The sequence below is a fragment of the Macadamia integrifolia genome, chromosome 1, assembly GCF_013358625.1.
Source record: "Macadamia integrifolia cultivar HAES 741 chromosome 1, SCU_Mint_v3, whole genome shotgun sequence".
Lineage (NCBI taxonomy): Eukaryota > Viridiplantae > Streptophyta > Magnoliopsida > Proteales > Proteaceae > Macadamia > Macadamia integrifolia.
In genome coordinates, this window is record NC_056557.1 from 21,775,910 (window position 1) to 21,792,961 (window position 17,052).

General features: G+C 39.7%; 1 protein-coding gene across 3 annotated transcripts in view; it reads left to right on the forward strand.

Annotated features, from left to right (window-relative positions):
• Window positions 1-17,052, forward strand: part of LOC122081447 (probable cyclic nucleotide-gated ion channel 20, chloroplastic) — a 259,284-nt gene that overhangs the window by 228,084 nt on the left and 14,148 nt on the right. For 2 of the 3 annotated variants that reach the window (XM_042648608.1, XM_042648596.1), the window contains 2 exons: window positions 9,238-9,367; window positions 16,452-16,698. In XM_042648608.1, the coding sequence (XP_042504542.1) occupies window positions 9,238-9,367; window positions 16,452-16,698 (377 nt within the window). Of the gene's footprint in view, window positions 1-9,237; window positions 9,368-16,451; window positions 16,722-17,052 lie in introns of all 3 variants that reach the window. The other variant, XM_042648600.1, reaches the window with a different exon arrangement.

Consider the following 17,052-nt stretch of genomic DNA (forward strand, 5'->3'; position numbering starts at 1 on the left):
GAGCTAAATTGGAGTAGTGAGTGGATGATTGGCGAATTAGATTATGAATTAATTAATCCTGAGAATGATCTCGCTTGGAGAGATGTTGATAGAGCACTTGGGGCATCTTCATCATATCAAGGCCATAATAGACTATGGAGGGCTCCAACATCTACCAGTGGATCCAATCTTTTCTATAACTGGCGTGGTAAGAGGGTTGAGCCTGAGGATTCTTTAGATCAAAAAGTGGATGAGATGAGTGAAGAGGATGTTCGTGATGACGAAAACATTGAGGATGATTATGGCATAGCTCCAAATGATGCAAGCCAGCAATAGACTGCAGAAGAAGAAGAAGAAGAAGAAGAAGAAGATTTTAATTTAATTACTGATTTAGATTGAACTTTGAGTCTTTGAGTCTTTGAACTTTGAAGTATTTTGAATCTTTGAACTTTGAACTTTGAAACATTTATATTTTTAAGTATTTGGCTTTGACTATTTACTAGATTTTTAGAATTTTAGTTTATTTTATGTTTTTTCTTTATTGAAGATTTTTAGAATGATTTAGAATCCCCAGGTTAGTCATACTTCTCATCCATTTAATTTTGTATCTCGATTTTTACTATAGGTATTTTTTAATTCCGAGTTCTTAATTACTTCTTTAACAATAGTAGAAATATAATGGATGACCTTAGGGCTTAGGCACTCATTTTGGCATCATAGAGGAAAGTATAATAAATACTTGTATATTTTAAGTCTTCTTTTCTTTATATTTATAATTTTGTTTCATAATTATGTATTTATATTATATGTTAATATGTTATGATTGATGATTAATGGAGATGAACTTAGTTTATTCACTTTATTGATTTGTTTTCTTAATGAATATCTTGCATTGGTGTGGAGTATGAACTTTTAATATTTATTTAGCATATGAGTAGTAGGATTATGAACTTTTAATATTTATTTAGCATATAAGTAGTAGGATTCCACTAGGATTTGAGTCAAATAGAATGGTTTTATAAAAAAATTACACAGGAACACTTAGTCAATAAGGCGACGCCTTATCACTAAGGCGCTCTGAAAGACCCTCAAATGCCTCCGTCGCCTCACCGCCTTAATAACCTTGACCACAGGTAACCCTAGATTGGTATGAAATAGGGTTTTGCGATTTGAACTAATTCTTCTTAAATTGGTGATTTTGTGGATTTTTGTCTGACAATTCAGTTGTTCTTCTATAAGAATTGATCAGTTATATAAAATCAAACAATTGTGTGATTTTTTTTCCGATTCTCAGTTTTCTGGTAATTCTCTTTTGCTTTAATGGTTGACACTAAGCCAAAGAGTGTTGTTACTAAGGTGATATCCTCATCTTCTTATAGAATTACAGAGAAGAAACTTGTATGAGTTGCCAATTTTCAACAATGGAAGAAAATTGTACAGTTGGTGTTAATTGGTCCTGAACAGCAGGATCATCTTACAAAGGGAAAACCTACTAAAGATGCTACGTGGGACACTATTAATGTACGTATTTTAGGCTAAATGTTGAACTCGATGGATAACTCTATTATTGATATTGTCACTCACATCAATACTGTGAAGGAGTTGTGGGATTATCTGAATGTTCTATATTTTGGAACGAACAACCTTTCCCGTATTTATGAGCTATCTCAGGATTTTAATAAGGTTGATCAGAAGGGTCAACATCTGACTTTATACTTTTCTGATTTCAAAAGGATTTATGAGGAGTTGCACTCTCTACTTCCTATTAGTAGTGACGTTAAGAAGATGCTGAACCAGCGGGAACAGCTCACAGTTATGGGTTTTTTGGGTGGATTTGGACCAAAGTACAATGTTCAGTCTCAGACTCTCGGAGGTGATAAAGTGGCCTCTCTTGCAGATACCTTTTCTCGAGTCTTACTAGTAGCTTGACAAAATTCTCATGATCCTGCACCTACACAAGCGAAGAGCTCCACTCTAGAGTCTCAAAATAATAATCAAGGTGGGGTTTGTAATAATGGCAGTGGAAGTAATAAGGGGTAACCTCCTGTTACTTTCAACATTTAAGATGGTTCCGAGGCAACACGGACATGACACCATTGTAGTAAATCAGGACATATCTAACACTTTTGTTAGAAACTTCATGGCAAACCTCCTCGAAAATAGTTGGCCAATTCAGCAGCAGTTACTGAGTCTTCTCAGTCTGGACAATCTGAAGGAAAAATGGTCAAGAAGACAGATGAAGAATTTGCACAGTATACTCAATTTCAGACTCCATCTCCTTAACCTTCCACTGCTACTGTTGTCCAGACAAGTAATGCTACTGCATGTTCTTCTTCATCTTCTCGACCTTGGATAATTGATTCAAGCGCATTAAATCATATGTCAGGTATGTCAAGTGTTGGGAAACATGTCCACACTCCTTACTATGTTTTGGTGTTAACAAACAAATATACATCTTTAACTTGGTTTGATAAAATATAATTTGCTTGAAGAAAGTGTAATTAGTTTGAAGAAACACTTAGAAGGACATCAAGGTTTGAACTCATGTAGACATGACCTTGAAGCTTAAAGACATTCAAGACCCAAGATGAAGACCATAGGATAGAGAATATATTTTGTAATTTGTACACACATTGCATATGCACGCACCTCTTGCATCATACTAGAATGACCTTAGGTGGCAAAGTGCAATGTGCTCTAGTAAAACTCTGTGAAAACCATAGTTTTTAAGGCGGTAAGGCGACGAAGGCGTTTGAGGGTCTTTCAGAGTGCCTTAGCGATAAGGCGGGCATAAAGCGTCGCCTTATCAACTAAAGCGTTCTTGTGTAATTTTTTTATAAAACCAATCTATTTGGCTTAAATCCTAGTTAAATCCTATTATTCATATGTTAAATAAATATTAAAGGTTCATATTCATACCAATGAAAGCAAATCAATAAAGTGAATAAACTAAGTTCATCAATCATCAATCATCAATCATCAATCATCAATCATCAATCATATTAACATATAATATAAATATATAATTATGAAACAAAATTATAAATATAAAGAAAAGAAGACATAAAAAATACAAGTATTTATTATACTTACCTCTATGATGCCAAAATGAGTGCCTAAGTCCTAAGGTCATCCACTATATTTCTACTCCTGTCAAAGAAGAATGAAGCTCACCGTTGCCGGAGCAAAATGGTGGCCTGGATCAATGGTTCTTCCTTGTTCCTTGATTCCTTCTCAAAGCCCTTTCTTAAAACCCTTGACAAAATCCAAACCCTGTTTGTGAATCGTGTTTTTGTTTTGTTTGTTTTGGTTATTTTTTATGGAGTAAAGCTAATCCCATACATCTCAAGTGTTAACAAAACCATACACCTACCAATAAAAAATCTATATTTGGAATCTTCATCAAGTAATTTTAAAATGTGTTTTAAAAAAAAAAACCATAAGACGCCACTTCACATAAGGTGGAGCACTGCCTTACCATCTCTAAACCGCATCAGCGCCAAGGCGTTGCTAAGGCGTCGCCTTACCAGCGCCTTAAAAACTATGGTGAAAACAGATTGACCTGACTCAAGGGCATTTAATGTAACCTTAGAGTTAATATCAGGAAATGGACCCTCTGTAAAAGTTGTAAGAAATCGAGTCACGATTCCAACACAACTAGTTTAGGATTAATCCGAGGTCAGACCAAAAATTTATGGTCAAATCACCAGGGCATTTAATGTAACCTTAGAGTTAATATCAAGAAATAGACCCTCCGTAAAATTTGTAAGAAATCGAGTCACGATTCCAACACAACTAGTTTTGGATTAATCCGAGGTCAGACCAAAAAGTTATGGTTAAATCACCGTTGACAGATCAGTATGATAGAATTCTGACATAACAGAATGTGTCAAGCTGGTGGTCGACCGGATAGAAGTACTGGTCGACCGGTGCCTCCCTGGAAAAGCTCCAACGGCTAGTTTTCTACTACAATGGTAGAAAGTCCCAGTCGACCGGTGGTCCCAAAATACGATCATTAGAGCCTGATTTTCTGCCTAAAATGCTTCACTAAGCTCACCTATAAATACCCTGGCTGCTTTTAATTAAATATGAATTAAAAAATAACATTAAGAGCATTATTGTAAGCATTCAAGAGTCATTAAGATTATTCTATCTTACTTGAGCAGTTCGATTATTATAATCCCAACAAGAGCTCAAGTCTCAATCAAGTCCACTCTCTCCTGTGAAAGTCAAAGCCATAAGAGAGGACTTTACAAAAGGTGCATCATTCATCTCTCATTCTTATCATTTGCACCACACTTGAGGTATTCCTCTTATTCCACTACTCCTTATTTTTTTCTGTTTTTACAATTCTAGATTGTACTTAGGGTTGTAAGGATTCTCTTATCCTAAAAAGAGGAAGGTGTCTCTCTACCTCTAAAAGAGATTGCAAAGGCGCCTCTCTGCCTGTAAAGGGGATTTGTAAGGATACTCTTATCCATAAAAAGATTGTAAAGATTTTCTTCCGTACTTACCGTACTGAAAGGGAGAATTAGTGGAATACCTTACAAGAGGATTCTTGTAGGGAGTGGACTAGACTCGGATTGAGTTGAACCACTATGATTCTCAGTGTTGTGTGATTGTGCTTGTTCTATTTTATTCCGCATTTGTTATTTACAATCACACTTGGGACAGTACTTCAAAAAGAGTTAAAATTCCACTAGTATAACCTATTCACCCCCCTCTAGGTTATTTCATCATGTATATTTTCCTCCTTTCAAGAGTCTTCTGCTACTGTCACATTGGCTAATGGATTTGTTGTTAAAATCAAAGGCACTGGAAATATTTGTCTTAACACTTCTTTGTCGTTATCGTCTGTTCTTTTGTCACCCGATTTTCCATTTAACCTTTTATCTGTGAATATGTCTACTCAAATTTACAGTTGTTTCATAACCTTTTCTCCTGATTCATGTGTTTTTCAAGATCTTACAACGGGGAAGATGATTGGTAGAGGTCGTAGAGTTAGGGATTTTATCTGTTTGAAGACAATTCTACTTCTGTTGCATGTTCAAGTATCCTCAGCCCCCATCAAATTCATTATTGACTAGGACATTTGTCTTTGCAGAGTTTACAAAAGCTTGATCCTCATTTCCGTTCTATTTCCACTTTAGATTGTGAATCGTGTTAGTTTGGGAAGCTTCACCATGTAAGCTATCCTCCTAGAGTCAATAAACGGCACCCTTTTTCTTTGGTTCATTCAGATGTATGGGGTCCAAGTTAGGATTTTGATTTTTTTTGTTACTTTTGTGGATGATTATTCTAAAGTTACATGGATTTATTTAATGAAGCATCGTTAAGAGTTATTTTCTATTTTTTTTTTCCTTTGTTTCTGAAATTCAGAATCAATTTAATGTCACTATCAAGGTTTTACGAAGTGATAATGCCAAGGAATACTTTTCTAGTCCTTTCTCTCAGTTTATGGTTGGATGTGGTATGATACACCCATCTTCCTGCTCAGACACACCCCAGCAAAGTGGTGTTGTTGAGCGGAAAAATAGGCATTTAATAGAAGTTGTTTGGTCTCTTCTATTTGAGATGTTTGAGATGAAAGTGTCCAAATTGTTTTGGTCAGATGCAGTTTTATCTATTTGTTATCTTATAAATCGGATGCCTACATCATTATTACTGGGTGCTATTCCCCATTCTTTGCTATTTCCTTCTGACCCTTTGTTTACTCTTCCCATATTTTTGGTTGTGTTTGCTTTATTCGTGATCATCGTCCTAGTTTGTCAAAGTTGGATCCACGTACTTTTTTAAGTGTATCTTTTTGGGTTACTCACATACTCAAAAAGGCTATTGTTATTGCCCTACACTTCAAAAATATTTTGTTACTACTGATGTATCCTTCTTTAAGTCTGTTTCTTATATCTAATATGGATGATGATCTTCCCCTATATGTTATTCAAAATTATTCTCCACAAGTTATTGCAGATACAATGGTGCCACCACCACCTCCACCAGTGGTGCCACCACCTTCCACAGTTGTGCCTCCGCCACCAGTCGGCACGATCATCTACACTTGTCGTCCTTGTACAGATTTCGCACCCCCTATCTTTTGCACTTCTTACTTCATCATCTCCATCTACAATCCCTGATCCAGATATTTTTGTTTCTGATATTGATGTTCCCATTGCATAGCGTAAGGCTGTTCAAAGTTGTACCCAACATCCAATTCTGTAACGCCCCAATCCCATTAATTTTGCACAATATTGTCCTCATGGGCCTCAAGGTATTAAAACGCATTGTGCCATGTTAAGGAGGTTAGAGGTTATTAACCAGCCCTGTAATCTCTCCCTAGGCGATGTGGGAATAAAGTTTGCATACCCTCATCAATCTCCCAAACCCTCTGGTACTTGTCGTATTCTTGATGGGGACACCTCACTGATCACCTAGGCGGGTCTGGTACTTGCCGTATTTTTGGATGTCATAAATTTGAATTTTGTTTCTAATTATGGTCTGTCTTCCTCTTTTCATACTTGTCTATCTACGTTATCTTGTCATCCTGTTCCTAAGTCTGTCGTAGAGGCATTGTCTAGTCCTGGCTGGAGACTATGGAAGAGGAGTTATTGGCTTTGGATACAAATCATACTTGGGATCTTGTACCATTACCTTTAGGTAAGTCCACTATTAGTTGTCGGTTGGTTTATGTTGTTAAGGTAAACCCCGATAGTTCTTTTGCTCGATTGGAGGCTTGGTTAGTGGCTAAAGGCTATGCACAGGTGTATGGGATTGATTCTTTGGATACTTTTTCTTCTGTGCCCAAGTTGGCTTATGTTCATATTCTGATATCTCTTGTTATATCTTCTCATTGGCCGTTATATCAGCTCGATGTGTAAAATTCTTTACTTCGTGGTAATTTACATGAAGAGGTTTATATGAAGCAACCACCAAGGTGATTTGCTCAGGGGGAGTTTGGTATGGTGTGCAAACTGAAGAAATCGTTGTATGGTTTGATGCAGTCTCCTCGAGCGTGGTTTGGCAGGTTTACTGATGTGGTTCGTGAGTTTGGTCTGTCAAGGTGTGATAGTGATCATTCAGTGTTCTATCGAAATCCTGGCACAAGACGGATATTTCTTGTTGTTTATGTTGATGATATTGTCATCACTGGAAATGATATTGAAGGGATCCAAAGTCTGAAAACATATCTACAGCAGAAGCTTCTGGCCAAGGATCTAGGACGGTTGAAGTATTTCTTGGGTATTGAGGTTGCTTAGTCAAGAAAAGGTATTTCCCTCTCTCAGAGGAAATATGTTTTGGATTTGCTAACAAAGACTGGAATGTTAGGTTCCAAGCCTTTGGATACTCCTATGGATCCGAATGTGAAGCTTACAGTTGCAAGTGGTGACTTGTTAGATGGTCCTAGCAAGTATCGAAGATTGGTGGGAAAGCTTAATTATTTGACAGTGACTAATCTTAATATTGCCTTTCCTGCCTGTGTTGTGCTTCAATTTCTTTCGTCTCCACGAACATCTCATTGGGATGCTGTTATTCGTATTCTATGATATCTCAAGAAGGCTCCAGGTCATGGTTTGCTTTACTCTGATCATGGACATGGTCGCATTAAGGGTTTCCGTGATGCTGATTGGGCTGGATCTCATATTGATAGGCGATCAACTACTGGGTACTGTACGTTTGTTGGTGGTAATTTTTTGTCTTGGAAGAGCAAGAAGCAGGCTATTGTGACTAGGTCTAGCGCAGAATCTGAGTATCATGCCATGGCTCATATCACCTGTGAGTTGATGTGGGTAAAGCAGTTGTTAACAGAACTTGGGTTTGAGTGCACTTTGTCTATGCAATTGTGGTGTGATAACCAAGCTGCGATCCATATTGTGTCTAATCCAATGTTCTATGAGAGGACAAAACATATTGAGGTTGACTATCACTTTGTTCAAGAGAAGCTACAACAAGAAGTTATTTCTATGAGTCATGTTCGCACAGGAGAACAACTTGCAGATATTTTTACTAAGTCTTTGGGGAGTGGTAAAGTGGACTATATTTGTAACAAACTAGGCATGATTAACATCTATGCTCCAGCTTGATAGGGAGTGTTAGAAGTCCATCGTGAAGGGGAGGAGTCCTGCGCAAGTTATAGGCTCCTTCCTTGGTGTTTTCTTAGTTTAACTAGGACTGATGTCTAAAATAGAAATTAATAAGCCTATGTTAGTTTTCTATTATGTTTTGGACCCTTGTTCCTAGTAGGACTTATATCTTACTTGTAATAGGACTTGTAATGGCTGATTTGAGTTTTATATAATGAATAGAGGTGGGCAGCCCCAATCAAACATTTGGGACTCCCTTGTTCAAATCGCAGGACTCTCTCTCTCTCTCTTTTTCTCTCTTTTCTTTTATAGTTAGAAATTTGTGTGGGAAGTTTGGTCTCACATTGGAAATGGAAGTTTGATGGGAGGTTAATATATGGAAATGGGAACTACAAGGGTCTGGTTTCTTGGAGAGAGCTCTCTCTCCTTCCTCATGTCCGGGGTTGGTCTGGGTGCTTTTCACATCCGCACGAGTCAGGCCGGGCCTGGTCATGGCGTGGTATGGCAGGGTGAAGCGAGGCAAGGCAAGGAGAGGCCTTAGAGCATGGGATATCCTTCTTTCCCAAGACTAGAATGTGAATTCTAGTTTTTCCTATTTTCCAACATTGTATATTACCTATCCGGTATTGGATACAACCTATTGCACCAAGTGTTGGAGAGAAAGCAACTGGTGTCGGCACCCTTTAGGGGTGTGTCAGAACCTTTACTGATATCTCTCGCTTTCTGTCCTATGTACAGTGAGTGTAAAACCGACGTCAACTATTGACCTGTGCCTGCTAGGAAGATGTGGTTAGAAATGTCTGTCTGATTTAAGGCTTAAAGACTAAAGAAGAAATCAGGGGATTAGAAGATAAGGAAGAGGAAACCTCAAAACGAAATTTCTTCATTTACATGTCAAAGAATATGAATCTGGTTTATGTTGCCTTGTTATCTGTCTTTTTTTTTTTTTTTTTCCCAATCAAACTACTCTGAACAACCACCAAACCACCCACCCCACCCCCCCCCCAAAAAAAAAACATCTATAGCTTATTTGGAGTTCTGATTTTTTATTGGGACATGCAGTTAATGTGAAATCTTTTAATTTTATATGTGTCAATTGATGTGGATGCTTCTTAAGTTCTTTTATTCTCATAAAATACAATAATGTTTGTATAATCTGAACATATCGTACATAATATAGGAAAGTAAGAGCATCAGAAAGGTGGAAGTGGTCTGTTACACAAGACATAAATGGAGAAAAGTTAATGGAAGATTTGCCGGACGACCTCCAAAAAGAAATCCGTCGTCATCATTTTAAATTTATTAAGAAAGTGAGTACCAGAACCTGTTCTTACTGATAAAATAGGTTAGCAGACCCTTCTAAATGTATTCAATGATTTTTGGATTGATTTCGGCACCTTTTTGCCCTCTTTTCTGTAGCTTTTTTTTTTTAAATACGTATTGTAACATTTCATTGTGGTCTCAGTTGGTTTCTGATAGAGACCCCATATCAATCTTTTTGACCTTGATAAAACCTTGATATAAAGCCAAGAGGTTCTAGTCAAGAAGTAGATACTTTCATCTTCATATAAGAAGATGTCAGACTAGTGATCGAAGTGTTGATATCTCCGAACCTGTACTATATTTTTTAATATGCATTATGAGAATTAAGGGTCAAACAATGCAGGGGCACAATACATTCCCAAAAAAAAAGGGTATGATCATCATCAAGAGCCTTGGGGTCTCAAGCCTGATAACCCTGAGCAGCAGAAGAAAAGCCAAGAAAGGGAAGGAAAACCTAAACCGTTGGTTATTACTTGCATTTCTGGAAAACATCTGGAAAGGACTGAAAATCATAGTTCAAAAACTTTCGACATTTCCAAACAGATGAAAGGACAAACATAGGTGAACAGCGAATGGAACCACTTCTAGAGATAGTGGAATGAGTCCCATTAGCTAGTTGGACCTTGCCATTACTAGAGCAGGGATTATACTGAGAGAAAAGTTGGAGAGAACCTGTCATGTGATCTGATGCCCCGAAGTCGATAATCCATGGGGAGGAAGAAACAGATTCATTATGACCACAGAAAGGGGCACCTGAACTTGCAGGATTGGAGTAAGCAGTAGTAATAGCGGAGGCAGATGTAGTAGTGACAGGCTGAGCAGACCCCATCCTAGTCAGAAGACGCCAGAAGGGAAGAAGCTCATCAGAGGAAAGGGAAGCAGTCTAGCCAGAATCATATGCCTCGGTGGGATTGGTCTTACTGGGATTACTCCTACCTTTACCACGACCTTTACCAGCATCAGCTGGACGGCCATGGAGTTTCCAACAGTATTCTTAGTATGAAGTTCCTTACCGCAGTAGCCACACTTCACAAGGGCTTTATTAGAGGAACCACCCAACCAAGGTTGAGTGCTAGAAATAAGAGCAGATCTCTCTAGAACCCCCTTCTTCTTCATCGTCTCCCTCATCTCCTCCCAATTCATCCATCTCTCCATTTCCTCCCCCTCTAATTGCCCTCCCTTCTTCTCTTTCATTTATGCTCTCAACTGTGCTCAAGACAGAACCTCCTTCTGGTCTGATCTTAACACATTCACTCCCTCCACTAGATCTCTTCCTTGGCTTGGTTCCAAATTCACTTAAAACAACCATGAAAGCAGTCCCTCCAGAATTGCTTGCAAACTTGATAGAGCCCTTGTCATTGAAGCCTGGCTTGATGCTTTCCCCTCATCTCATGCCACATTTGATTTTTCCAGTATTTCCGATCACACCCCTATCTCTCTCCATATTCACCCCCACATCTCCTTCAAGCCCAAGTGTTACAGTCCTGGAAGAACTCAACCCCATATACCGGCTTACAATGTGAGGGGACCCAAGACCAAATCAACCCACATCAATTCCCATAGGAAACCGATGTGGGATCAGTCCCCATAAGTTGATATGGCATCGTAACATACCACCACGCTTCCAAACCTGACATCCACGATGGCCCACTCTGGATCAAGTAGCCCTTTCTAAGCGGCTTTCATTCTGCTCCAAGGTTTCTGCCTAGCGGCAGGTAGCCCTTTCCTAGCGGCTCTCACTCTGGCACCAGGTCTCCCCTTCCACGCGCAGGTTGGGCCGAGGATCGGTTGCTCTGATACCACTGTTACGGTCCTGGAAGAACTCAACCCTGTAAACCGACTTACAAGGTGAGGGGACCCAAGACCATATCAATTCTCATAGGAAACCGGTGTGGGATCAGCCACCATAAGCTGATATGGGATCGTAACATAATGTTACATGACTAATATATTATTATTATTATTATTATTATTATTAAAAAATTCTAATTGAATGGGATTAATGGAAGTCGTGGGAAGTTATAGGAATGTGGATTGTTAACTGTTATTCTATGTGTCTATTTATTTAGCAAGGGATAATAAAAGAGGCATGATTAATTTCCTAAATTGTCTCTAAGACAGAGTTAGGCTTCCTTATCCAGGCCAGACGTCCGGCTTTGTCCGTAAAGTCAAACCCTTCCCTTAGCTTTTCTCCTATCTTTTCTATTTTCCTTTTTTATTTTTCTTTCTTCCTATTTTCTCTCATCTCCCTATTTGTGCATGTAACACCAAGCCTTTTAAATTCTTTGATATGTGGTCCCTCCATCAGTATTTCCTTCCCATTGTTCATGTGGCCTTGGGATATCCTTGTCCATGCCTTCTTCTCCCCCCTCTTTGCCTTTGCCTTTGCCTTTGCCTTTGCCTTTGCCAAGAAGCTTAAAAATGTGAAATCAGCCTTTAAAAGCTGGAATTCCACTACCTTTGGAAATATTTCCTCTAATGTCTCCTCCTACAAAGCCAAGCTTGAGTCCATCCAATCTAAGCTTTAGATCGATCCCCTCAACCTTTCCCTCGTTGAGGATGAGAAGTTAGTTTCTTCTGAGCTCTCTTCTCTTCTCTCCCAAGAGGAAACCTTCTTTCAGCAAAAATCTAGGATTAAATGGTTGGAGCTCAAAGACTGTAATTCTTCCTTCTTCCATCTTCCATCTTCCATCGCTCTCTTAAAGCTCGGACCAATGCCAATTCCATTTCGAAGCTCTACTGATGGCCCCACCTTCTCTAGTCCCGACTCCTGAGGACATCAAATCCGAGGCTGCCTCTTTATTCTCTAACCTTCTTTGTCCCTCTTCTCCCTCCTTTTCTCCCCCTCTTAACGAACTTCATCAACAAATTCATCCCCGCCCATCTCCCCTCCCTCCAGTCCATCCCTTTGGATGATGTGATCCTTTCTGCTGTCCTCTCCCATAAATCCAACAAGGCCTCTAGCCCTGATGGTTTCAGTACAGGCTTCTTCTCTTCTTATTGGCATATCATCAATGTTGATCTTATCCATACCATCAGAAGTTTCTTCCTTTCCCCCAACCAAATCAAAGGTGTTAAACCACTCCTTTTTGTGCCTTATGCCCAAGAAAGATGGGGCTACCTCCTTGCTCAACTTCAAGTTCATCTCTCTTTGCAAGCTCTTCTACAAATTCATTGCTAAAATCCTGGCTAATCGGATTTAGTTGGTCATTGACTCCCTGGTCAGTGCTACCCAACCGCCTTCATTGCAGGTAGGAGCATTGTTGATAACATCATGCTCTACCATGAGATTAATAGAGGATTTGAGCGCAAGTCCCACTTCCCGGCCATTCTCCTTAAAAATTGATATTCATAAGGCATTTGACTCCATCCACTGGGATTTTAGCACAAAAGTCCTTCTCCAGATGTCCTTTCCTCTTGTCCATTGGATTCACTCCTGCATTTCCTCCCCTTCCTTCTCAGTCTTGGTCAATGGTAGTCTTACGGGAAATTTCTATTATTTCGTGGGTATTAGGCAAGGTTGACCCCTCTCCCCTTTCCTCTTCTCTCTTGCTCTTGAGGTTCTCTCCCGCTCTATGCAATCCTACACGGCCCAACACCTTACCTCCCCAATTCCCAAATGTAAAGCCCTTATGCTCACCCATCTTGCTTTGCCGATGATCTTATGACTTTTACCAAAGTTAACCCTTCCTCCATCTCCTCTATCATGTCTTCCCTCCATCTGTTTGAATCCCTATCTGGGCTTCGAATCAATCTTCTTAAGTCTATCCTCTTTGTTCCTAGTGTTTCTGTCCACTGTCATTCTAGGCTCCTTGATCTCACGGGTTTTTCCCTTGGGTCCCTTCTTGTCAAATATCTAGGCCTTCCTCTTATCCCTTCCAGGCTTTGTACCCATCACTACTCTCCAATTTTTGAAAGGTAAGCTTCTCTCTTATACTAGCAGTCTAGTCCTCATCAGACCAGTGTTGCAATCCATGCACCTCTACTGGTCGGGGTGGCTTTCTTCTCCTTGTCACCACCTATAACTCCATTGACACCCTTCTGTGTTCCTTCTTTCGGGAAGGAACTGATTCTTCCAAATTCCTCCGCCTAATGAGTTGGGCTAGAGTCTGCCTTCCCAAATCTAAAGGGGGCCTAAGCTTCAAAAAGATCAAAGATGTCAACACTGCTAGCATTCTCAAGCTCATCTGGAAGATTGTCTCCAAGCAGAATAACATCTAGGTCTCCTAGGTCTACTCTCCCCTCAGAAATGATTCCATTTGGATGGTCTCCCCTTCCCTTGATGCCTCCTAGATCTGGCGCAACATTCTTAGCAAAAGATTATTAACCCCTTGTGCTATCACTTACTCCATTGGCAATGGCTACTTTAGCTCTCTTTGGCTAGATCCCTGGCATCCTTCTTTACCATGTCACCCCTCGTATCCTCTACTCCTCGGGCCTTCCTAGATACGCTTCAATGGCTTCCATCATCTCTCTTGGCGAGTGGTCCCCTTCTTCCTCTTCTCCCCCTTGCTGATCTCTTGTCCTCCCTTCCCCCCATTCCCCCTGGTCACCAGGTAAGGGACGATAGGATCACCTGGCTTCCCTCCTCTATTGGCCAGTTTACATTGGTCTGGAATCACATTCGCTCCTCTGGGCTTATTGTTCCTTGGCACAAAATCATCTGGTTCTCCCGTAGAAAAATCCTCCCCTTGAGTAGAGAATGGATCTGGGTAGATATGACTTATGGTGGATCCTCCATTTGATACACTGCTAGGAAACTGGCTTTCTGTGCTACTATCAACCGTCTCTGGCTGGAGCGAAATCTTCGTAGATGGACTTCTAACTCTTGATCTTTTGATAAGATTTGGAATGTCTACTTTAATGTGAGCTCCAAGCTTTCTTGTCTAGCGTTCGGTCTGTGACTCCCCAAGGAGCAGGCTTATTGTTGTCTCCTGGGGTCTCCCGCTCACTATCATCTCCCCCTCCCCCCATGTTGTCCCCCTCTTGATGTATCCATGTTGATTATCTTTGTTGCAGGGTTCCCCCTTAGTTCTTTTGTTGTGCCTTCCCTCCTTCTGAGGTTTTAGGCTTGGTCCCCTTACCCCAACCCCCCCCCCTTTTTCCCCCCTCGTATATTCGTTGTTCCGTTTAGTATTGAATTCACTTATTCATCTAAAAATAAAAAGTAAACAGATGAGATGGAAGTCATTGCATGAGAATCACACCTTTGAGTTGATGAAATTTCCCAAGGGAAAAAGAGCTTTGAACAATAGGTGGGTGTATAGGGTGAAACAAGAAGAAAACAAAGCCTCACCCTAGCTCTTGCATAGACTTCTTGTAGTAGAAAGTGCAACACATTTCTCATCCTGTATGTTGACAAAATTGTTGACACTGGGATGACATGGAGGAAATTTCTCGTCTGAAGACCTACCTAGGTCAAGAGTTTGAGATCAAGGACCTAGGTAAGCTGCGTTACTTTCTTGGTATTGAGGTTGCCTATTCCACCAAGGGTTTTTTTTTTTTTTTTTTTTTGTCTCAGAGGAAGTATACTCTCGATCTCTAATCCACAACGGGATTGTTCGGATGTAAGCCTGCATATACTTCCCTAGAGGCAAATGTCCAGCTCTCTAGTAAGAATGGCGATCCAGTGGATAAGGGACAGCAGTCTCAGTGACTAGTTGGAAAGCTGATTTATCTAGCCCATACTCGTCCAAACATTGCCTTCGCAGTTAGCCTGATCAACTAGGAGATGTCTTCACAAAGGGATTATGTAGTAAATTATTTCATCCTATAGTGTGTAAGTTAGGCATGTGTGATATTTATGCACCAACTTGAGGGGGAGTTGTATTATCGGTATAAGGGTAAATCTGTCCTCAGGGATATTACTTAAGGATATTATTGTACTTGTACCTGTAAGTCACTTATTATAAATAAAGGGGCTGTCACATTGGTAGACCAAGCATTCCTCACATTTGATCAGAAGGAATACCTGATTCTCATGTTTGAATTGAAGAAGACAAAGAAGATAGTTTCTAACAGAAGCAGACTAGCTAGCGCTACATGGTAGGATCTTCATAAGAATCTCTTCTGATCACTGGGATTTCTGAGCCTTGGAATGAGGATTCCCCTGTTAGTCTATTAATAACTAGAGTTGCCTTCTTAAATCGAGGAGATCCTTCCCTTATCCAAGCAGAAAAAAATCTTTTGTGGGTTTGTCTGATTCAGGTAATTCCTGGGGACCCTATTGGCATCACATTCACACCATCTGGCTGATCAAGGTTTCCTGCAATTAAAATCCTTGTTAGCTGTATGTTGTTAAACGCATGCTTAAGTCTATAAAGCACAAAATTCCTTGAAAGCATGCTTGAGTCTAGACCTAAAATATCCAGGTTTTTGTCTACCTAGTTGTGTTCTATTACAACCAGAAGACCTCTATAATCCTATTTCAAAATGCTTACATGATATAATCTTTCTTCTCAAATCATGTTTAACTTCGGTATTGGTCATACTTGTTTTATTTCAACTAGTCATATTAATACTAGGCACAAGATACCCCTAGATAGTGTAGTATTAGATCCCCACAAGATGTTTATGAGTAACCCAATACACTTTGTATTCATATGAAGGTTAAAAGATTGGTAAATCAAAGCACTGGCTTGATGCTCTTGAGAGTCTCAAATCTTCTCAAGCTTTTGGACTAATTGGACAAACATATGAACCATAGATAGGTTGACAGTGTGACAGCAACATTGAAGTCTTCGTTCATAAATCATGTCATAAGCTGGTCGGCTCATGACTCTCTCTCTCTCTCTCTCTCTCTCTCTCTCACACACACACACACACACTGCATGTACATGCACATTTATTTATTTTTTATTTTTTAAATAGAAAAATTGGCAATAAAATAAAATGGCCAGACTCTTTTTCAACACGTAGTCAAAAACAACATAGTGGATTTCATTTTCTTTTTCCTTTTTAAACATTTTGGTACTAATGCAGATCATAACCTTATATTTTGATTTTGGGATGTCATAATTTACCTTCTTTCACATTTAATTCTCACAATTGTTTTAAAATATTTATTGGCAGGTCCGTATTTTTTCCCTAATTGAGGATCCAATCTTAGATTCCATCCGTGAGAGATTGAGGCAAAACATTTACATACGAGGAAGCAGAATTTTAAACCTTGGAGAACCAATTGAGAAGATGGTCTTTATTGTAAAGGGTGAAATGGAGAGCATTGGAGAAGATTGTAGTAGAGTTCCATTGTCAGAAGGGGATATTTGTGGTGAAGAGCTACTCACATGGTGGCTTCAGCGCTATTCAGTGAACAAAGGTAGAAATCTGTTCATTAAACAGGTAAACAAAATAAGTATATGTTAAAAAAAAATTTATGACAACAGAGACCAGCCACAGGAGTAGAGTTAGTTTATCCTATGCCATGTGCACTGCAGACAATTGTGTTTGTTGTGGACTAACTACCCATATGTCCTGTACCTTTGCCAAACTCCAACCTGATGGAACAATACTACCACTTGACCCACAAACATATTTTGTGATTAATTTATGCTTTTCTTCCTGTTGCATCAGAAAACTTATCAGTGATCGGTGGCTGATGTCTCCGTCCTGCACAGGTAGATCTGGTCAAGAGGGGCCCGGAGCAAACTCGGGGGTGACTCTCCGACACTCA